At 43.6% G+C, this 23,537-nt stretch overlaps 1 protein-coding gene across 9 annotated transcripts in view; it reads right to left on the bottom strand.

Annotated features, from left to right (window-relative positions):
* RIN2 (Ras and Rab interactor 2) overlaps positions 1-23,537 on the bottom strand; it is a 73,816-nt gene that overhangs the window by 8,493 nt on the left and 41,786 nt on the right. For all 9 annotated transcript variants that reach the window (XM_083519149.1, XM_083519148.1, XM_083519154.1 and 6 more), the window contains 2 exons: positions 21,296-22,426; positions 1,923-2,228 (listed from right to left, as the gene is read on the bottom strand). In XM_083519149.1, coding sequence (XP_083375275.1) covers positions 1,923-2,228; positions 21,296-22,426 — 1,437 coding nt within the window. The remainder of the gene's footprint in view (positions 1-1,922; positions 2,229-21,295; positions 22,427-23,537) is intronic.

Raw genomic sequence — 23,537 nt, 5'->3', positions numbered from 1 at the left:
ACCCCCTGCCAGTTTTGTCTGCCTCTTTCCATGTTTAAAGGCAGCCTTCTGCACTGCTGCTTCCATTCAGGTGAATCATTTTAGATTCATGACAAGCGAATTTTACTCAAACATATATGCTATTATCACAGGATCCATTGGTAAATGGCGTTTCCATGTGCTCTGGCATCCATCACGGTGTTCCGTTGCCCTGGAAAGCTATCTGTGGACAAACGCCGGCTCCCTCGGCCTGAAAGTGAGGTGAGCGCCACAGCCCATAGTCGCCTTTGACTGGACTTAACCGTCCAGGGATCCTTTACCTTTTACTATTGCTGTAAAACTAAAGAGAACATGATTCTAGGACAGACGCACATATTCATATACTTTATATGCCATCACTGGACTGGATAAGCAGATTAAAGGATGGCAACTGGCTGTAGCAAAGTTAAATACTTGTAGTGCTGAGGTACTGCACTGAAGTAAGGTAAAGGTAAAGGTACCCCTGACCGTAAGGTCCAGTCGCGGACGACTCTGGGGTTGCGGTGCTCATCTCGCTTTACTGGCCGAGGGAGCTGGCGTACAGCTTTCGGGTCATGTGGTCAGCATGACTAAGCTGCTTCTGGTGAACCAGAGCAGCGCACGGAAACGCCGTTAACCTTTCCGCCGGAGCAGTACGTATTTATCTGCTTGCACTTTGACGTGCTTTCAAACTGCTATGTGGGCAGGAGCAGGGACCGAGCAACGGGAGCTCACCCCTTTGCGGGGATTCGAACCACCAACCTTCCGATCGGCAAGCCCTAGGCTCTGTGGTTTAACCCACAGTGCCACCCGCATACAACTCAGTTAAAGCTTGGGATTTGTGCTAAGCAACTGCCTTCTGGTTTAAGCAATGTCGATGTTAGCTCAGCAGTGAGATGTTCTTGTGGGGCTCTTGACCAGCTTCTTGCTTTACTGAAAACTTATGTGAGGAGCTAGCTTGCTCCAGGTGAGTACAATTCTATGCTACCTACCCCTGGGTGGCTGGGACTGTGCTCATGCTTGCAGTAGAATTCTGTTCCCCCTAAAAGTATTAGCCACACCTTGTATACCTTGCAGCACTCTAGAATGGGAAAAGCCTGCACTAGTCTTTGGGCACAGATTTTTTCAAGGCTCAGACCATTTTCAAATTATTCAAACTAAGCTTCTAAAACAAGTGTGATGTAACACCATGTTTTTCACAATGCAAAAATGGGTGGAATTCAATTTCACACTTTTCTAGACCCTCTATCTGGACCATCACTCCAGCTTGCCAGATCCCACCCACCTCATGTGCTGTTCTCCTGAAACCCTCCAGGCCAATTTCAGGAAGCATGCGGAGGGTGCAGGAATTCTAGCAAGCGATATTTGCATGTGTGCGCGCACCATTTATAATTGACAGGACCACACATGTATTTGCCCATTTAAATTGTGCCCTTTTTGTATCAGACTTTAAGAAAAAGGCATGAACTGGCACCAGTGTCACAGGCCATTTCTCACACTACAGCAATGCATACATAGTGTTTGAATACACAATTTAAATGCAGAAGCAATGCTGAATTGTTTTATTGCTTTCACAAATTACTGTATTCAGAAATGCCCATCTATGGTGAGCTAGATTCCCTGTTGTTTTCCCCAGCGTGCTCCAATATCTGGGCCCATCAATCCCCTTTTAGTTAGTCTCTTCTTAGCAGACACTGCCTTCATTCCAGATACCTGTTACACCAAAGAGTCACTGCAACATGCTAGAAATAGTGCAGGTATGAAAACAAATAGAACCAAACTGCAGACTATCAGATTACAAATTACAAAACCTGGGAGATAAAGAAAAAGGGAGATTTGAAACTGTTGTGAGATAAAACATTTACTCTTCCCTCCAGAAGCTTCCTGAACAGCAAAGAAATCTTTGGTCAAGAGACGGCATTTACCTGAATTGTTTTCCATCACAGTGTAAATTAGTTTGCAGACTCGTAGCAGCAGCATGACTTTCTTTTCAGGAGAATACATCTTCTGCATGGTCATGAACTTGACTTTAATCTTTTCAACATCTACAAAGTCTGGTGTTGGGACAAACACCCCAAGCTCCTGAGGATTCCGTTGTCGGACCAGTTGAAGGTTCTCTTTCAGCTGTTTCCAAGAGCCGTCAGCTGTATGGAACTCTTTTAACATCACCTCCACATGACCCTTGAGGGGCTTCAGGATGCACTTGTGCATGGCCTTCTCCAACACCACATCTGCAAAGAGACAGGCAAACGTGGTTCATTCGCTGGCCAAGAACCGGCCATGATTTTTGCTCTCTTGAGGGAGAGAAAGAATGGAAACCATTTACTGAGGCCAGAATAATCATTTCGTTAAATTGCCAGGTTCATTTTTAATGTCAAAACTAGTTCTAGATGCATTCTTGACAGGAAGAAAGACAGTCCACAATTCAGGCACCATCTTTATTCATGCTAATTTTTAAAAAAGAAAAACTCTAAAATAAAGAAAGTCAACGGTGCAAAATACAGTCCCTATTTGTATGAATGTACAAAGAGCCCTGCTGGATCAGCCCAAAGGTCCATCAAGTCTAGCATCCTCTTCCCATAATAGCTACCCAGTTGCCTCTGGAAACCCCACAACAGGAGCTAAGTGAAACTGCACGCTCCCCACCAACTAGCCTTCAGAGACACACTGCTTCCATTGCAGCTGTTAGCCACTGATAGCCTTACTCTCCATGAACTTGTCCAACCCTCTTTTAAAGCCACCCACATTTCTAGCTATCCCTACATCTTCTGGGAGCAAATTCCATAGTTTAACTATGTGCTGCATGATGCAGTTCAGTGCTTAGTTTTGTCAGTCATGAATCCCATGTTCAGCTTCACTGAATGGTCCCAGCTTCGAGTACTGTGAGAGCCAAAGAGTAACTTCTTTCTATCCATCCACCTTCTCCACTTTCTTTTTTTAAAAAATATATTTTTACTAAAGATTTCTATGTTTACAAAAATACAGACATTGTTTCAAGATCAGTTTCATTTGTTGTGAGACATTAGTGTTGCATGCAGTATTAGGTTGGGAAGAAAAGAGGAGAATGGAAGGGGAGGGGGAATGGTGGGTGGGGAGGGTGCGAGTGGCACTGCTTCTCTTCTTCCGCTTAGTGTATGTGTGGGGGTTTGTGTCAGCGTCACTTGTGTGGGTCCTCTTTCTATTCGCTTGTTGTATTTCCTTGGTGGGGAGAGAGGTTGGGGGTGGCCTAGGGTGTGGTTGGTTGTACTTGGTTGGCTTTAGTGAGATTTGTTTATGCATGTGAGTGTGTGAGAGGGTGGATTTTTGGTTAGCCAGATTGATTTGTATGCTGTTGGCAGATTGTTGTTGTTGTCTTGTTGGGCTATGTATGTGATAAAGGGGAACATACCATGGTGAAGGCATCTTCTTCTATTTGTCCCCATGTCAGTTTCAGTTTATTGGTTAGTTTTTCTACTAAGGCTGTTTCCCATACTATTTGATACCATGGTCCAAGCTTACTCCTGACAGGTCTCTCCAGTGTCTGCTTCTGGCTGCTGAGAGTAGATTGGTTATCACCTCTTTATAATGTGAGTGGGCATTATTATCTTGGAAGATGTTTAGTAGGGCGAGTTCTGGGGTGACTTCTAATACTTGCTTAGTTATTTTGAATATTTCTTGTATGACTGATGTCCAGAAGAGTTGGATTTTGGGACATTCTCACATGTGGAGGTATGTGCCTGTGGAGGTGCATCCTCTCCAGCATTTTAGTGAGGTTCCTGGGCATATGAGCACTAGTTCCTGTGGTGTTCTGTGCATTTGGTTCTTACTTTCTAGATGGAGGTGGTGTTAGTGAGGGTTTCCACTCTGGAGGTCAGGTTGCTGATTATTTTCTTCAGGGGAGTCACTGTGTTCTTCAATAGTTCTGCTAGTCTCAGTTCCATTTCCCTCAGGTCTCATTTTGTTGTTGGGTTGTTGTCATCCTGGGGCTATGTTGTGGTCTCAGTGCTGTTCGTCATCTCCCTGGTTGGTGCCATCTCAATCTCCCTGGTGACCTTGTTTTGAGATGTGGCGGTATCTTTTTGGAGTGGTGTGTTGTGCTTAGGAGTTTTGGAGGTGGTGGTTCCTGGGTATTGTTGAGTTGCTGAGTTGAACCAGCATTGTTGACTAGTGGCTTTTATAGAACGTCTGGATTAGGCAGCTATTTTTGTGATGTCAGGGCTGTATTTTAAGGACTTCTCTAGGGTCACCGTACTCACCTCAGTGATGTTGGTGAAGCCAGAAGCAGACAAGCAGACAGGCAGAAAGACAAGCAGAACAGACAAAGAGTTGACATAAAGGGATTAACAAAGATGCAAGAGACCAATGGAGTGGGGCCAGAGGGAGGGTGTGTGTTGAGGGGGTTGTTTGTGGACACACCCCTACACACTCATACACACAAATGAGAGAGTGGGGTCCAGTTAAGGGTGGGAAGTGGGGTTAGGATTTCGTAGTAAAAAGTTAAAAATTAAAGGCTTGCAGGGTAGTATTCAAAAAACAAAAAGAAAACGGGAAAAGAAAAAAAGAAAAGGAACAGTAGAGTAAAATAAAAAGGGGAAAAAATAGTAATAGTAATGATAAAAATTTGCAGTGGTGATTCGAGTCATAGTATGAGGTAAGGTAAAGGTACCCCTGACCATTAGGTCCAGTCGCGGATGACTCTGGGGTTGCAGTGCTCATCTCGCGCTATAGGCCGAGGGAGCCGGCGTTTGTCTGCAGACAGGTCATGTGGAGAGCATGACTAAGCTGCTTCTGGCGAACCAGAGCAGCACATGGAAATGCCATTTACCTTCCCGCCAGAGCGGTACCTATTTATCTACTTGCACTTTGACGTGCTTTCAAACTGCTAGGTTGGCAGGAGCAGGGACCAAGCAATGGGAGCTCACCCCGTTGTGGGGCCTCGAACCGCTGACCTTCTGATTGGCAAGCCCTAGCCTCTGTGGTTTAGACCACAAAAGTGGGAGTTACTATTGAAAGTGGATGGCAAGATATATGTATGAAGGTGTGTGATATTATTACTATTATTAGTTGGGCAGGAAGGAGAGAGAAGAGAAAAGGAAGGGGATGGGGGATGAAAAGAGCAGGGATTTTATGAGAAAGAAAGAAAGAAAGATGTTGAGGTGGTGGTATCTGAAAGTTGTGTTTGTGTGTGTGTGTAAAAATAAAAAGTATATATATAGTGTTTTGAGAGGGGGAAAATGTGACGATAATAATGGGAGGGCAGGGGGGAGGAAAAAACCCTGTCATTTCCCCTCTATTTAATTTAAAAAATGAGAAATAAAAAATATAAAAAGAGGAGGAAGTTAGAGTGGAAGCTGCAGTCCCAGGAAGTGGCCTTTGTTGGTTCAGGGCTCCTTTATGGGTGCTGCCATTTTAATTCTTGAGCTTTTAAAAAATAAAATAAAATAAATGTATTAAAATATTTTTTAAAATTTAGAAAATAACTGTTTTCGATCCTGTGTCCATTTCCAGTCACCAGCGGCACCCCTCTGCCGGCAGGGGAGGACCCACCTTCTCCCGGGCGATACCTTTTGTGCGGCTCCCTGACAGGCCCCGGCCTGCTTCCCTGGCACCAGTCACCAGACGGGTCGATCCCAGTCCTGGTGGAGCCGAAGTCGTTGGGGGTTGGGGCTCCACACAGCCTTCTCGACCTTTGCGTCATCTGGGCAGCCCAGGACTTCCGTACGCACTGCCCAGGCTTGCACCCCGGAGAGGTCACTTTGGTGCTACTAACGCAGCAGTTTGACTTCATGGCTGGAGGCACACGCCATTGCCTCTCAAACAGACGGATGCTAACAACAAGTCTCGCCAGTACAGCAGCCCCATTGTCAAGTGTTTGTTCTCAGCACTTTTGTCAGGGTTTGCTGGCCTGCGCTTTCATCATCTTTTTCTTTTTAAAAAAGTTGTATGATGTCATGCTTAAACATCCATACGTACCATTTCTTTCCACTGCTACTGCTATCATTTTACTAAATGGCCATGTAGACAGTAAAATAGAAACATTATGAGATCATGTTCTTACCGTCATTTGTTGGGCAGCTCAGACACAGAAGCAGAAGGAGACCAATGATTTGGCCAAAGCCAAGCACATTCAGCCTCAATGCTACACTCAACAGCAATCCCTTGACTCTACAGAAAACAGTGAACAGCCCATCTCCTCACCCGTGTTAGAAATTCCGCGGGTGCCAGGTGCATTTTGCTACTGGTGCAAATCCAGTTGTGACTACATGGAGATTTCTGGGCACCAAGTTGGAGACTGACATCTCCACTGAGCCAGCTGATTCGTGAGCAGTCCTCTATCATCACATCAAGGAAAGTGAGTGCAGGGCTGAGTACAGATATATTTGATGGCAGCTGTCTAGTCCCCTCTCCAAACCCCAGTAATAGGCTGTGTATGTAGCCACGAAAAGATGGTCATAAACATTAATTAACTGACAATATAATGGAATGACCATGCCACCCACTCCAGAGGCAGAATAACATCCATTTTCAAAAACCCAAAGTGCAACTTCTAACCATACAAATAAAAACAAAACATGGAGGAATAAACAGGAGGTAAATGTACTTTTGTAAAATACAGCGGAACCTCGGGTTACATACGCTTCAGGTTACAGACTCCGCTGACCCAGAAATAGTACCTCAGGTTAAGAACTTTGCTTCAGGATGAGAACAGAAATTGCGCAGCGGCGGGAGGCCCCATTAGCTAAAGTGGTGCTTCAGGTTAAGAACAGTTTCAGGTTAAGAACGGACCTCCTGAACGAATTAAGTACTTAACCCGAGGTACCACTGTATATGAATTATGGATCAGTATGAAGATATACATACTGTCCTTGAGAATTCAAACAAACTACCCCATCTGAAAATTGAAGGATGGCACATGAGCAGTGATGCACAACTCTCATAGGCCTAAAGGGATTTGTTATGAATCAGTTCCTTAGTAAGATGACACACACCTCTTGGGATTAAAGAAGCCCATTGGTGTGGATGGAGGAAGCGATTCTGCAGCAGGAAGCACTTGCACATGACACATGGGGTTATGATGTCACTAACAATCAGTGTAAAAAGCATTAGGGGTGACAGAGTTGCACTTTAAAAAACTGAAGAAGGAATTGTTGTAGCCAGCTCTTAGCTCTAAAAATTCATCCTCCATCCACCCCCACATACAAGCTGCTTTGCAGCTAAAATCTGGGAACTAAATGCAACACTGTTTCCCAGCTTATGAGCCTACGATACACAATACAGGGTCAATATTTGTAACCTTGAAGTAATGTTTGCACACCTAAGAGATAATCACAAAGGCAGCCCTTTATCAGTTGTGCATAGCTTGGCTTCTTCTAGGCCACATTCTTTCAAAATTCCTGACACCTTCTCCTAAACCCAGGGCTCAACTTTCCTGTCTCTTTGTTAACAAGGGGAAAACTGCCTCCTGGTGCAATCAGTGCAATGCAAACAGCAGCAAAATGAATGGGACAACCGCTTATCCCAGGCTGTATACAACACAGCACTAAGCGGGTGATGCTTAGCAGGTTTCATCATTGCACAACTGAATGTTCCCCCTTTCTTTCCCCCATGAAGTTCCTAAATCTGTTCTGAGAGTCTCCCCCAGCCCTCTGGAGCAGATTTGGGGATGACGGGGGCACACACAGGGTGTGGTGAGGGAAGTCCCATTGTGCCATCCTTTTTATTTTGCTCAGTGCCCATTTGTTACTGGGTAGCATATAAATATTTTTAATTAAGTGCTCATCCACAAGTCCATTTGCCCTGCCACATTCCCCCGGGGAAACCTGTGGTTTACTGCTGAATTGGAACCAATGGCAGACTTAGAGGTAAAGAGCCAAGTTTCCCAGGGGAAAGCAGCAAGGCAAATGCAAAACCACTTGGACCTGTGCCTAGAAAGAGAGGACAAGCGGGAAACTGCTCAGACCGGTGCTTTCTAAGCATGGGGCACTTCGGGACATCCAGAAGTGTGAACAAGCAATAAGTAGTAAATGTATGGACTGATGGTTCTGGGAACTGGAAAGAGATTTATTTTTTTTAACAGTCCCATTATAATCTTTGGCAAAGCTGTGGGCTTATTAGACCTTACTCCTTCCTTCTTTTCTTTTTTTTATCATGCTTGATTACTTCTGAGCAGCAAGATGTTAATGTCAGACAAGTAAAAAATAGTAGCTACTTTGCTATAAAATTCAACACATGTATGAGAAAAGTCGCCCAAAAACTAAAGGTACACAGAAACATCTGTCAACAGACCTTCCAATGATTTTGTTGGCAAATCTACCGTATTGACCTGAATATAAGCCTCACCTTTCCCCCAAATTCCGACCGTGAAAAGCTAAGGTGCGGCTTATATTCACGACCTTAAGGTATGCAGCCAGGAGTGTGGGGCAAACAGTGCCAGGAGCATGGCAAAGCGGTGCCCGCCCTGTGCATAGTCCCCCGTCCTCTCCCCCAAGGCCGGGAAAGGAGAGAGTGAGGAAGGGGAAAGGCCGCCAGCAACGCAGTGCGACCCCCCCCCCCATATGTGTGGAATGTGAAACACATAGTACAACATTCCTAGAGTGGACATGCTAGGGAATGCTTTGTATCACCCAGGAGATACAAAGCACCCACAAACTCATTATGTTTACTGGGAAGTCTCAAGTAGTATGTTTAGGTTTACAATCTCAAAGTATTTTTAATCACCACATACCTCTCTCCAATGTTATGACAGAAACTAACGAGGCAGATGAGAATAGTTGTCATAGATAATTTGTAATTATGTTGACCGACTTAATTAAAGCTGTCTTAGCCATTTGAAAGTGGAAAGAGGAAGTGCTTTGATAGAGTGAGCAGTTTCCTTGTGACTTCAGGAATGGCCAGCTGCATCCTGTACTGAAAGAGTCTTTTGCAATCTTTTAAAGCAGCACATTATTTTAATAAAACAAAAAATACTTGCATGATCTGCTACCATTAAAGGGACTCCTGTATTATAGACTCACAGAGCTGGGAGGGATTCTGAGGGTTATCTAATCCAACCTTCTGCAGTGCAGGAACATCAGCTAAAACATCCCTGAGAGACGGCCATCCAACCTCTGCTTAAAAACCTCCAAGGAAGGAGAGTCCACCGTTTCCTAAGCTCTTACTGTCAGAAAGGTCTTCCTGGTGTTTAGTCAGAATCCATTGATTCAGGTCCACAGCAGCAGAAAACAAGTTTGCTTCATCTTCCATGTGACAGCCCTTTAGATATTTGAAGATGGCCATCACATCTCCTCTCAGTCTGCTCTTAACCAGGCTAAACACACCTCAACCATTCCTTATAAGGCTTGGTTTCCAGACCCTGGTTCATCTTGGCCACCCTCATCTGCACACATTCTAGCTTGTCATTATCCTTCTTAAACTATGTCACCCAGAACTGGACACAGGACTCCAGGTGTGATGTGGCCAATGCACAATAGAGCAGGACAACAGACCAGATCTTGATGCAGCCTAGAAGAGCATTAGCTTATTTTGCAGCTGCATCACATTCTTGACTCTTACGAAGTTTGTGGTCTACTAGGACCCCTAGATCATTTACACATGTTCTACTGGCAAGCCAGGTGTTTCCCATCTTATATTTGTGCATCTGGTTCTTCCTGCCTAAGTGAAATTCATGTTGTTAGTTTGGCCCTAGTTCTCCAATACGTTAAGGTCAATGCCAAGTGGCATTGGCTGCTCCTCCCAGTTTTGTATCATTTGCAGATTTGCTGAGCATCCCCTTGATTCCTTCATCCAAACCATTTATAGACATTGAACAATAACAGGCCCAGGACAGAACCCTGTGGCACCTAACTTGTCACTTTTCTCCAAGAAGATGAGGATCTATTAGTGAGCACACTTTGGATTCTATCAGGCAAACGGCTACAAATCCACCTAACAGTTACTTTGTCCAGTCCACATTCTACCAACTTCTCCACAAGAATATCATAGGGGACTATGTCAAAAACCTTACTGAAATCTGGATGCACTTCATCCATAGCATTTATCTGATTCATCAAGCTTGCAACTCTATCAACAAGAAAAAAGAAAAGAGATTCATCTGGTGCTCGCAGACCATTTAATTATTTGCTGTAGGATTCATATTTTATTTTGGGATTTTGTTTTTATTATTTTCTCTCTCTCTTTTCGTTACATATTGGAAATCAAAAAAACTATTTTTAAAAATACACTACGTCCACTGATCCACCAAGTTTGTAACTCTATCAAAAAAAGAAATGAGATTCGTCTGGCATGACCCATGCAGGGTCTTCGTAATCACAGTGCTTTACAAAATCAAAAACAAAATACTAAAGCATTCTACACACACTCTTGACACTCAATTGTCAATATCTGCCGCAGTGGATTTCCCACCTACAACCTTATTCAAATGCACTATACCCTGCTTGGTTTCCCCATCTATTGGATAGGATGTTTTAATGTATTCCCCCCCCCCCCTTCTACACTGCCTTGGTTTTAATGTGTGTATGTGGGATCTTTTTGTTTGTTTGGTTATAAGTCACTTTGGATTGCAACTTACAAATTAAATCAATAAAAAAATTAATGATCAAAAAACATTTCAGTTTTAGTGGAGCAATGGAGACAAGTTTTTCCTACTGTCTGGGGACAGGCAATTTGTGGTAATATCACAATTTTTATGGTCTATTTTTAGTACAGTGGTACCTCAGGTTACATACGCTTCAGGTTACATACGCTTCAGGTTACAGACTCCGCTAACCCAGAAATAGTGCCTCAGATTAAGAACTTTGCTTCAGGATAAGAACAGAAATCATGCTCCGGCGGTGCAGCGGCAGCAGGAGGCCCCATTAGCTAAAGTGGTAAAAAGGTAAAGGTACCCCTGCCCGTACGGGCCAGTCTTGACAGACTCTAGGGTTGTGCGCCCATCTCACTTAAGAGGCCGGGGGCCAGCGCTGTCCGGAGACACTTATGGGTCACGTGGCCAGCGTGACAAAGTGCATCTGGCAAGCCAGCGCAGCACACGGAAACGCCGTTTACCTTCCCGCCAGTAAGCGATCCCTATTTATCTACTTGCACCCGGAGGTGCTTTCGAACTGCTAGGTGGGCAGGCGCTGGGACCGAACAACGGGAGCGCACCCCGCCGCAGGGATTCGAACCGCCGACCTTTCGATCGGCAAGCCCTAGGCGCTGAGGCTTTTACCCACAGCGCCACCTGCATCCCTAAAGTGGTACCTCAGGTTTAAAACAGTTTCAGGTTAAGAACGGACCTCCAGAACGAATTAAGTACTTAACCCAAGGTACCACTGTATATCCAAAATCCTTTGCTTTTAAGGGGCCACACCACATTTTCTTCAAAAACTTGCTTTGCACAGTTAACTACCATAGTTATCAAAATTTCCAAAACTAGGGGGTTCATGGTTTGGCTTTTGAAAAACTGGGGGTCCTCAGTAATTAGCTAATTGGGAACCACTGGTCTAAATCGCTGAGCTTCTTGGGTTTGTCGATTAGAAGTTTGGCGGTTCGAATCCGCACGACGGGGTAAGCTCCTGTTGCTCTGTCCCAGTTTCTGCCAACCTAGCAGTTTGAAAGCATACCAATACAAGCAGATAAATAGGTACTGCTGTGGTGGGAAGGTAAATGGCATTTCTGTGTGCTCTGGCACTTGTCTCTGTGTCCCATTACGCCTGAAGTGGTTTAGTCCTGCTAGCCACATGAACTGTAAAGCTGTCTGTGGACAAACGCCAGCTCCTTCAACCTGAAAAGCAAGATCAGCATCGCACCTCATAATCGCCTTGGACTGAACTTAACTGGACAAGAGCCCATTATCTAAGTGCTTCTTAACCAACCAGTTAAGTTCTACTTGATGGTTCTTCTTTAGGAACAGCAGCCATGATTTTAGAAGATCAAGGAAGTCTAAAGTATGGGTGTTTTCATTCATTTTTGGCCATTTGTACACATTATTGTCAACTGCCAAATTACATGTCCTCATTGGGCATGCTGTAGGCTGTGAGGAAGAAGCCATAACTCCTTTGTAGGGAACAGTTTCAGGATGGGGAGGCAACAGACCTCTAACAACACTGGATAGTATAGACTGAGGGGTGGGAATCAAAGTCAGGGTTGGGGCTGGAGCAGCTAGTGTCATGAAGGCATCTAAATGATGCTAGGTCACACCCTTTTTAATAAAGAAACTTAGTATAAGCCACACTTTAACAAAAGGGAGCAGGTAGGCAATCATGAATAGATTGTTACTGACAAAGAGCAATTGATTTAAGAGGGAAGGTCAAGTTTTCTTCCACAAATATACAATGAGAACAGAGTGCTTTTAGCTCTTCTAGGAATGAATTCTCTTAGACTGCCATGCCAGAAATATATCACTACATTTATAAAATATATAAATAGACCAGCCTGAGTTTACCTCAGCAATGAAAATAGATGAAAAGTAACTTTGGGCAGTTGATCTTCACAAAACCTAAAGCAGACGTATTAGAAAGATGCAGAAAACAGGGTCTGCCCCCACCTGCCCCGAAAACCTGACTTAGCTACTCCTAGCCTTTTATCTTTTATTTCAACTCCACACTTGGTTATACTGCCAGCTGCCAGCATGGAAACAGCCATAGGACGCCTGTTGGGGTGGGAGAAGAAGATGCCAGCAATGGTGGAGATCACCATTAATTTCCCAACTGGGGAAAGCTGTTACTCACTCTGGTAAGCAGCTGTCCCAGAGTCTGCTTGAGGCATACTCTGTAAAGAACAGCCATTGAAGGTTGGTTCCTAAAAGCTATTACGGCCAGACCCACCTGACAATAATACCACATGAGGGACTGTCTGGTGTGCAAAAATTCAAAAGGACACCACTGCTGCAACATAAAGGTAAAGGGACCCCTGACCATTAGGTCCAGTCGTGGCTGACTCTGGGGTTGCGGGTGCTCATCTCGCTTTATTGGCTGAGGGAGAAGGCGTACAGCTTCCGGTTCATGTGGCCACCATGACTAAATTGCTACTGGCGAAGCAGAGCAGCACATGGAAACACCGTTTGCCTTCCCGCTGGAGAGGTACCTATTTATCTACTTGCACTTTGATGTGCTTTCAAACTGCTACGTTGGCAGGAGCAGGGACCGAGCAACGCGAGCTCACCCTGTTGCAGGGATTCGAACCACTGACCTTCTGATTGGCAAGTCCTAGGCTCTGTGGTTTAACCCACAGCGCCACCCGCGTCATACAAAGCTGCTATTTGCTAGAAAGCCAATCAGATAGTTTTGTTTTCTTTAAAAGGGGGCATGTTCTTTTATCTGTCATGCAATGTAATGCATGCACTGTGCAGCACTGAGGACCCACTAGCATTGCTGCCAAGTCACCAGGCCCCATAGAGCAGGATGTGCTTTTACCAAAGGGAAGTGAAAGCATTGCATCCCTACGATTGCTTGGGTACATGCATAGTGCACCTATTGGTTCACTGAGCAAGTATGATGGGAAGCAGCAGTGTATGCCTGCCACAAGCAGCATGTAGGCAAGAGTTTGGGCAGAATGGAGGGAGTAGGTGAGCAGGATGAAGATCGCTTGCAAGAAATCCCAGTACACAGTTTCAGGTATCTGAAGTGGTCTGCAGAATAGAACATGCAAACTCTGAAGTGGATGAAAAGAGTTGGGAAAGCAACTTATTCTACAAGACATCTCCCTCTCCTCAACTTCAAGCATGCAAGGCTTTAGTTGTGTACATATGTATGTGCACGCATCAGCTAATTCACACTGAGATGATAAGTGTGTACTTGGTTGCATTGCTTCAGACAGTGGATGGAGCTGATATGATCTGACTGCTCCTTCTTGTGAAAAGTAGTAATAATAATAAAAATTAAAATCCCTGCATATAAAACTATTAAGTCAGGGAAAAGCGTAGCCTTCATTTAAGCTGACTGAGGCTTGTGGTCCACTGAGACGGAAATGAGGTCAGGCTTTTGGCAGCCTTAAAATACCCCAAGGAAATCTTGGAGGCTCTGCGTATTGCGCACTTTGGGAAGACATTGAGATCTGATAACATGTGAATGGTTCAGAAGCTGGAGCATTTTGTGCTTCTGCGCTTTCTAAATATTTCAGCAATAATGTTAGTCTAATTTAGATGAAGGAACTGGGAGAACAGCTGAAAGGTATGTCTGGGTGATATATTGATACATTGTCCAAAACTGGTTTCAAGACCACATCGTGATAACCCTCTCAAAATAAATGAGCTGGCAATATATTGCGAGTCATGTGTTTCTGCAAAAATAATGATACTGGAAAACACCAGGAAGTCAGCTGGAGTTTCTGCATCTTCCTGGGTTGAATGAGCAGGCGCTCTTTCCTCCCTTCTCTCTCTTGTGTGCATGTGTGTGCCTGAAAGCAGTCAAAGAAAGCATGGTTTTGTGAAGCTAACTGATGCTGAAGTTTAAGGAAGCACACCCCCCGCCGCTCTGGCTGACGTGAGCCAGCATGGGCAGTGGCGTAGCGTGGGGGGTGCAGGGGGGGCCGGCCGCACCGGGCGCAACATCTGGGGGTTAGGGTTAGGGGGCGCAATTCCACGGGTTAGGGGGCGCAAATTACTTGCCTTGCCCCGGGTGCTGACAACCCACGCTACGCCACTGAGCATGGGGGCTTGCTCTTGCTCAGCTGTAGGACTGGGAGTTGTATCTCGGCTGCTGCTTCCTCCTCACCTTACTTCCTCCTTATTTCAGACATTGTGATTTATCAGTACTGTATATCATGATATTCAGCTGGTGATATATCACAATGTTGAAAGCCAGACATCGCCCAGCCCTACTGCAGGGGTTTCAGGGTTTCAGACAGAGGTCCCTCTCAGCCCTACCTTGGAAAATGAACCCAGAGCCATTTTGTATGCATGGTATGTGCTCTCTCTCTGAATTATGGTCCTTCCCAAGTCCCTCATAGTAAATGAAGAAAAATAATGTGAAAACAGCCTGAAAGCAGAGTAAAGAGCTGTTCATAACATAATCTTTTATCAGACCGGCTCCGCATCACTGCACTCTGCTAGCAGCTCTCTATGCCAGGCAGTAACATCTTGCCGTAAAGGTCAGTTAGCCGCAATCCACTGTTGAGTTACTTATTTTAGAAGCAACTGATGTGAACATTTCATAAAAGACTATGGTGTGGTGATGGGGAGAAATAGGAAAACTTTTTATGTTTAAGTAAGACCTCTGGGTATAGGGCGGTATATAAACTCAATAATAATAATAATAATAATAATACTCAGATATGTAGTTATGTATATTAATTCCAAAATAGTTCAGTTTAGCTATATTTCATACATATTTCATATATTTCACATCTCTATTTGTTTGATTTCACTGGTATTTTCTTATGAATATTTTATACTGTTCTATTTAATCAGCTTATAAATTTTCCTGATTAAGCGATATACCACCTTGGTTTAATAAAAAAAGGGGTTGTATCCATAACTGCATGGGCAGCATTCCACTTGCAAAGCAAGGTTTCTCCTTCCTCACCTCCCCTCCCCGCAATCTGCTCCGAGGGTCCCCCAACTCTCTGGAGCAGAATTTGAGGATGCAGGCAGAGCCTGCAGGGGAGATGAGGGGGAAGCTCTGTTGCACACTTAGAAATCTGTAGCGGTGCTGCAGACAACCCAAGGTGTTTATTCATTTCCCTGGTGGATTTGTACCATCAGAAAGAGGCAAAAGCTACATCTCTAGACATGGCGCGGTTGAACATAATGTAAAAGGCTGAAACACATTTTTTGGACTTTGTTTGGAAATGAAACCATCTGGCTCATCTCAAAGCCAGCTCTGAGGTAATATTTGTGTCTCCTGGAGTGATTCTTGGTGACTGTATATATGTGAAGAAAGGGCTGGCAACTGACTGAAGTGTTTTTAGACAGTTAAAACATCATTTTAAAAGCAATGGTTATATCTTAAACAGCTGTATTACTAAAACAATTTGCAGGAAAATAATACAATATGAAACTCCATTTCTGCTTGAAACATTCATTTAATTTAAGCTGACCTACTTTTCTACTTGGCCATTTTAGCTGGTACCCTGCTGGGCACCAAATTTCAATTACACTAGTTTGTTAACATTTGAAGAAGCCAGGAATTCTTATCCTGTTTTGTTTTATTTATTTATTTCCAAATGTATAAACTGCTCTACATTCAAAAAATACCTGAGTGGTGTACAAAACTAGAACAAAAAACCATAAAACATTGTTAAAAACAGGAAACTAATGATAATTAAAAGTTGCAGGAATAAAATGGCCTAATTCGGGAAGGCTTTAGAATAAAGAGAAGTTTTCAACCAAACCTTGCTGAAAGACAGTATGGCAATACGTCATCATACACTCAGTTTACTTGGCACAGGAGAAGGCAAAGAAACAATTAAGGGCTTACTCTTCACACTATCAACAAAAGCAGCACAGCCAAAATCACCAGCCATATCTGCACAAAGTAGGCCTCCAAAACCAGCATTAAATGGCTGCTGGAATGAGGACTCATGCTCACATTCGCACCTTGCATTCCCTGAAAAGTTTTATTCCAGGCTGAAAGCAGGCTTCCACTGCAACTCCCCCCATTTGTGTGTGGATTAGGCACAGGAGCAGTGCAAGCTGGAGTAAGGTAAAGGGTAAAGGGACCCCTGACCATTAGGTCCAGTCGTGGCCGACTCTGGGCTAGCGGCGCTCATCTCGCTTTATTGGCCAAGGGAGCCAGCGTACAGCTTTCGGGTCATGTGGCCAGCATGACTAAGCCGCTTCTGGCGAACCAGAGCAGCGCACGGAAACGCCGTTTACCTTCCCACTGGAGCGGTACCTATTTATCTACTTGCACTCTGATGTGCTTTCGAACTGCTAGGCTGGCAGGAGCACAGAGTAGCTAGTGGGATATGTCAGAATGGAGGAGTGAAATTGACATTCGATCCATAACCACACCTGGATGGATGTGCACAGTGGAATTATGCAAAAACTTCTGGCTCTCCAGATATTGTCTGAAAAATAATGACTGGTGCAGTATAGGGGCTTAGAGTAGGGACATCTCAAGTTGGCTATGAACCCTGCAATTTTAGATCTGGAGATATGAGGGTAAGAGCAGCATGTTCAAAAAGACCTTTTCAAGCATGGAGGACCTGACTATTAGCCACACTCACTAGCCTGAGTTGGAGTTCAACAACATCTAAAGGACCATAGGTTCACCACCCCTGCTCAAGAGTGCCCTTCCTACAATATAACATAGGGATTTGGGAAGAGGGGTCCCAAAGAAATTTATTGCTCAGTAAAGACTTATTTGCATTCTTCATAAGTAATTTTTCATAAGCAATTGTAAAGGAATTTGCTGCTCCATAATGGCAACTGGTTAATGTGGCTTGACATCAGACAAACTGATGGGCCGATCAAGGGCTATGATGTTCCCAAGTTCCCAAGTATGTGTATAGCAACTGCTTTAGATAGTAAATGGCAAGAGTGGCTGGCTGCTTTCGAGTCCAGTTTGTGGGCTTCACAGGGTCACCTGGTTGGCCATTCCTGGGACTGGATGCGAAACTAAAGTTTATGTGAAGTAGATGGTACACTAAAAAAAACAACCAAGCTGTGTTAAGTATTAAAGTATTACTACTATTAGGCTCCTCATTCTTTGTCCAAACATTAAACAACAGACATCTAGTTAAAACCTTTCGATTTTGTCTCACCCTAAAATCTTTTCCTGCATTACTAGGGAACAGGTATCTTGAGGTTATTTGAAGCAAGCTTAGTACTGAAGGCATCACAACACCAGAAGCAAAGTTGGAACAAATAAGAAAATGAAATACCACAGTTTAACCTGTAAATAAATGCATGCAATTGTTTTTCTAGCTTTGACTTTTATTTTTGTGCCCAAGGTAAGATTGAAATGGTGAAATAAATTGAGGAGAAAATGTATTAGCCTGGTGTTTGTTCTGTTGTCTGTTTGGAATGACTCAATCCATCCGCCACATAAACTCTGTGCTTAAATCAGCAAGATCTGATGCCTCTGCTCTGTTGTGGTTACTTGCAAATCTGAAGACTGGTGAAGGCAGCAAAACTGCTCCAAAACTTGCCACTCTGCATAATGAGAGATTACTCACAGGCCCTCCATTGCTCAACTAAACTCACCCAAGCTAAAGCACAATGATCCTCCACATACATAGTCATTAGCATATGAAAAAGTTGTCATTTTAACAATCCACCAAAACCAACATAGTTTAAACCAAGCCCTTGCGGGAAGCAGCAAAAGTCCAAACAAACACAAGAAAAAACTGATATTTCTTTGTGAATTGTAAAAAGAGCATGCTGCTAAAAAGCAAGGTTAAAAGTTTTAGAGCACTGCAAAATCTTTGATATACAGTATAGTATCATAGAAAGCCACTAGACTATCTTGAGTTTCGGGAGAAAAAATAATCACAGGATGTTGTTTCATTGGCAACATATCCCCTTTACACTAGATCTACAATGAGTCATAGTTATGGAAATAGCTACTCGATTCAGGGCATGCCAAAGTTTCAGTACAAAAACACTTAACTACTTTCTTTGGGAATGGTTATCAGCTAGCCTGAATACAAATTCCTATGCTGGATACCCAACAGCATATGAGAACACCAAGTCAATGGGGAGGAAAGCAGTTCGATGAAATGAGCTCACATGGAAAGTATTTTGCCTGAGGGAGGTACATCAGGAAAATAGCTTTCAGTGTTCTTGTTTTAGTTGTTTAAATACCTATAACACCGAAGGCACATAAAGATGGGCAGAAACAATATCTTAAGGAACTAACCTGCATTTTCATACCACATCCCCTCTGTCTTTCTAAAATGCTTATATATGCAACACAGAGCAAACAGGATCTGAGGAAACCCTCTTCTCTCTTCCGTATGAATCTTAGACTTGCATAAGAAATGGTCCCGTTTAAGTTCTGGAACTGAGCTCCAGGTGCCCTTGACAAGAAGAAAGTGAGGGGAGAGCCTTTTTTCCAGTGATGGCACCCAATCTGTAGAATGCCATTCCCCCACAAGTAAGAGGCCCAAATCCTTTTACCATTCAGGAGACAAAATTAAAACAATGGTTAAAAGTATTTAATGACTTTGGTGAACAAATAGCTTACGCTTTGGAATTTTATGGTATTGCTTAAATTTTCCTCTGCTTCTGCTTTAAGTCTTTCTAGAAGATCTTAATTATTTATTGTTCTGCTGCTTTTACTGACTTGTTGATTTCTGTGCACTGCTGGAAAAAATTAAATAGAAAAGCAGTTGGATGGGCAGTGTATAAGTAAATGGTGGTGGTTAAGAAATATTTTAAAGAATTGCCCGATAATAAATGTTGGAAATGTAAAGAAACGGAAGGTACATTCTTTCACCTTTGGTGGACATGCCCAAGGATTAAGGCTTTCTGGGAGATGATCTATAACGAAATGAAAAAGGTATATAAATATACCTTCCTGAAGAAACCAGAGGCCTTTCTCCTGGGCATGGTCGGTCAATTGGTGCCAAAGAAGGACAAACTTTCTTTATGTATGCCACAACAGCAGCAAGAATACTTATTGCAAAGTATTGGAAGACACAAGATTTACCCACTCTGGAAGAATGGCAGATGAAGGTGATGGACTATATGGAACTGGCGGAAATGACTGGCAGAATCCGAGACCAGGGAGAAGAGTCGGTGGAAGAAGATTGGAAGAAATTTAAAGACTATTTACAGAAATACTGCAAAATTAATGAATGTTAGAATGATGCCAGAATGAAGTTAAGTGGTTTTAGCAGTAATGTTATAAAGGTGTATGTAAAAATGGATTGTTAACAGGTGAAAATCCAAAGTTATAATATATTAAGTTAAAGGATTAAGACAAAAACAAAGAGGGAAAGGAATTGCTGAATTAACTAACAGAACTGGAATACAAAAAAGGGAGGTGTGAGGAGGTCAGGGAAGCAAGGAAATGAAATGTAAGGCATGGAAAGATTGATGTGTTTTTAAAGTGTTTTTTATCTTTTTTCTGTATTTTGTATTTTTTTCCTTTTTATTTTTTTATTTTTTCCCTCTTTTTATTTATGTAATCTTTTTTTTTGAAACTTTAATAAATATCATTTAAAAAAAGAAGAAATATTTTAAAGAAATAAATAATAATGTGTTGCTGTCCTGCAGTACAAAAGCAAGAACATAAGATGCTACATGGAAAACGGAAAGATATTAAATATCTGTGTTTAGAAGATGCTTGATTTAAGTGACTGTAAATAAGCCACGCAACCTCATCTCACACATGTTTACAGACACATAGGGTTGCAACTGTGCAGCACAATACAGTATTCACTTGGAGATAACTCCTACTGTGTTCAGTGGGGCTTGCTTCCAGGTATTTTTCGCTCTATAACACGCACGCGACCATAACACGCACGTAGTTTTTAGAGGAGGAAAATCTGTAGGCATGCCACCCGTACGCATTCGCTCCATAACACGCACAGACATTTCCCCTTACTTTCTAGGAGGAAGAAAGTGAGTGTTATGGTGCAAAAAATACGGTAAGTGTGCACAGGACTGCAGTCTTAATCCTTTAAGATCAAACGTCAGCTTTGAGTATATTGTATTTCTTTCTGGAAAAAAGCATGTGCAAATGCATTGCTCTATTTTTCCCTCTGTGCCCCTGCCAAGTCTAGGGCAGGGTCCTGACTTTTACTTAGGCTACCTTGTGAAACTGATGGTGTTGTATTGAATAAATCATGTATTTCATGAAGTGCTTTTCTTCTAGAAGAAAAGGTGCCGGGACTTGCCATGAAGTTGTGACAGTAAGTGTCACATTTGTAACCAGTGCTTTTCTTCGGGGGGGGGGGGATGGTGCCGGTACTGCATAATAATGATAACAATAACAACAATTTTATTATTTCTACCCCACCCATCTGGCTGGGTTTCCCCAGCCACTCTGGGTGACTTACAGCTTATATAAAAACATAATAAAGCACCAAACATTAAAAACCTCCCGATAAAGGGCTGCCTTCAGATGTCTTCTAAAAGTTGTGTAGTTCTTTATATCCTTGACACCTGAAGGCAAGGCATTCCACAGAGAGGGCACCACTACTGAGAAGGCCCTCTGTCTGCTTCACTTGAGTAACCCCAGGAAAAAAGCACTCGTTTCATGCAAACTTTTCTCCTGTAGGCTTTGTTTTGTTTTGAAGTATACGGGATTTTAACTAGGAGAAGCAACTGGTACTCTGAGCATTAACAGAAGACCTGGCCCTTTCCAACAACTATGGAAACTGCAACTACAAGGGCAGCACGTTTTCACTTTTGACAGGTGAGGAGAGGCAAACAGATCAGACACTTGCTTACCTATTTGGTCTTCTGGAATCAGGGACTCAATTGGAGGATCCAGTTCAGAGCTCTGAGACAAGTAGCTCTTGACTTGGGTCATAAACTGCCGGATAGTCTGAAGCATGTCTGTGCTGGAAACATGGCACTCCTTGTTCTCCTGCAGGAAGCTTACGTAATCCTGAACCAGGCACCCAAAATAGGTGCGCTTATCTCGAGACATCTCTGCTATTTTCTTGATCATCCTCTTCTCTGGGGTCATGAAGGAGCTGAAAACTCCGCTCACTTTCCGCAGCTGGGATTTAACAATTTTGGGAAGCACAAAGGAGCTAGTCCTTTTTTTTTTAGGCTTCAAGGGTGGTGCCATGCTCTCCTGGTCGCTTTCCCCCTCATACTCTTCCAGGCTGCTGTTAGTATCCCCATCGTAGGGAAAGAGCGGCATGCTCCGATCAAAGTCAAGCGAGTCAGAGGAGGATGTGGAGAGGCTCATGTCGCTTAGTCTCTGTCTGCCTCCATTCCACTGTACTTGTGACTCAGAGTGTGCAGCTAAGCTCTTTTTGCTCTCTGCAAAGTTCTGCTGAGGCGGGGCTCCACCTGGAATGTGAGCAGCTTCTGAGCCATGCACTGAGTTATGGCTCGGTCTAATTACAGCCGAGCTTTTTGCACTGCTCTCTGCTTCTAAAGAGAGCGCCTTCTTCTTCAGGCGAGGAGGTGGGACAGGAGCAGGAGTCTTCTGCAGCAAATCCAAGTTCCAGTTTTTGTTGTGGTCAGCAGTTTCTGGCAGACTTGCCTGGTTTATATTCCTGGACAGCTGAGGGCTTGCAACAAGGCTATGAATAGAAGGTGGGGGTGGCCGAGGTGGAGGGGAACGAGCCCTCTCTGGGCAGTTCACATCCTGAGTTCTTGGGCACTGTCTTTTCAAATTTCCACTGACATCCTGGCTATGCACTTTCAAGAAGAGAGGATTAATAAAACACAAGGCTCCATTGGTCTGGCTGCATTCCAGCTCCGAAGGCGTTCTGGTTCTTATAGAATGAACTCCATTTATGAGGCAGAGCTGCTGGGAGCCTTTATATATGCTCTCTGAAGGCAGAGGCTTCTGGACGAGTGAAGGTTTTTGCAGTCTGTTGTTAGCTGGAGAACTCCAAAAATCTGAAAGTAATTATTTGGTTAGTGTAAGAATGCCAATATTATATAGCAAGTGATCAGAACACTCTGCTCAACAACATCTGTGCTCAAGCAAATAGTTCTTTGACTTTCTGTAAAGGGCAGACCCAAGACATTTTGGGCACTGAGGTGGGAAATCCAAATGGCACCTCCTTCTTCCCCTCTGCAACACACAGCACAGATGACCTGGCAGCTCTCCTGTACAAGCCTCAGTTCACTTGAGCAGAGTCTCTGCAAAATAACTTTCTGCCAGTCCCTTGGTCAGACTTGTCTGTTTACCTCTTTGGCCCAAATCTGCTGCCAAGGTTTACCACCTGACTTCGCCTCATGGCATACCTGCCTATGTTTCCCAAAACTAAGTTTCTTAAAGTATATGGGGGGAGGGGGCTTCTGAAGAAAGACCCCTAAGTGCTTGGGCTTGAATATAACATGGCAGGTTATCTTCGCTTATACCAATGATGGCAGCACTACTAAGAAGCAGCCTTCTACACAGACCTTCTCCTCTCTTGGTGAATTAATTCAGGCACCACTCCAAAGCACTTCAAATGAGCAGGCAGCCCCTGGCTTAGAGCTGCATGTCTGCTTTCATTTCTAGATGCAAAAAACAGCTGTGCCTATGGTTTGTCAGTTTAGACATCACACCAATTGATTTGCTTCCTTAATATGAATTGAGATTGTGGCTTTAAATTAAGCTGTGAGTTAAATTCCCAAACTTTCCTTTGATCTGTCTGTCCACAAAGAGCACATAAGGTGGGATGTTAAAGGATCTGCAATTAGCTCTCCCATAGATTTCCCCCGTCAAAAGTAAAAGCAGCCACCACAGCGCCCCCCCCCCATCAGACAAGAGGTCTGGCCTTGGTGAAGGAAGCTCAATGCCATTTTCTAATCTGAATTATTTCTTTCTTTCCAAAGATGTCTGCCTCGGGGGGGGGGGGGGAGACATACAGAAACTTGCTTGGCACCTGTGATATGTTGATATCTCACAGGGCGAACAACATCTTGGGGTGTGCTTAGGTGCACATTCAAATTGCAAAAATAGCACAGCAAGGGAAGGGTTATACTGCCTCCCCGCCATGTTGCAGTGCTATTCAGATCT

Source organism: Podarcis liolepis (assembly GCF_965112155.1).
Source record: "Podarcis liolepis genome assembly, chromosome: 8".
Lineage (NCBI taxonomy): Eukaryota > Metazoa > Chordata > Lepidosauria > Squamata > Lacertidae > Podarcis > Podarcis liolepis.
Note: the sequence above shows the minus strand (reverse complement) of the source record. Positions and strands in the feature narration are given on the sequence as shown.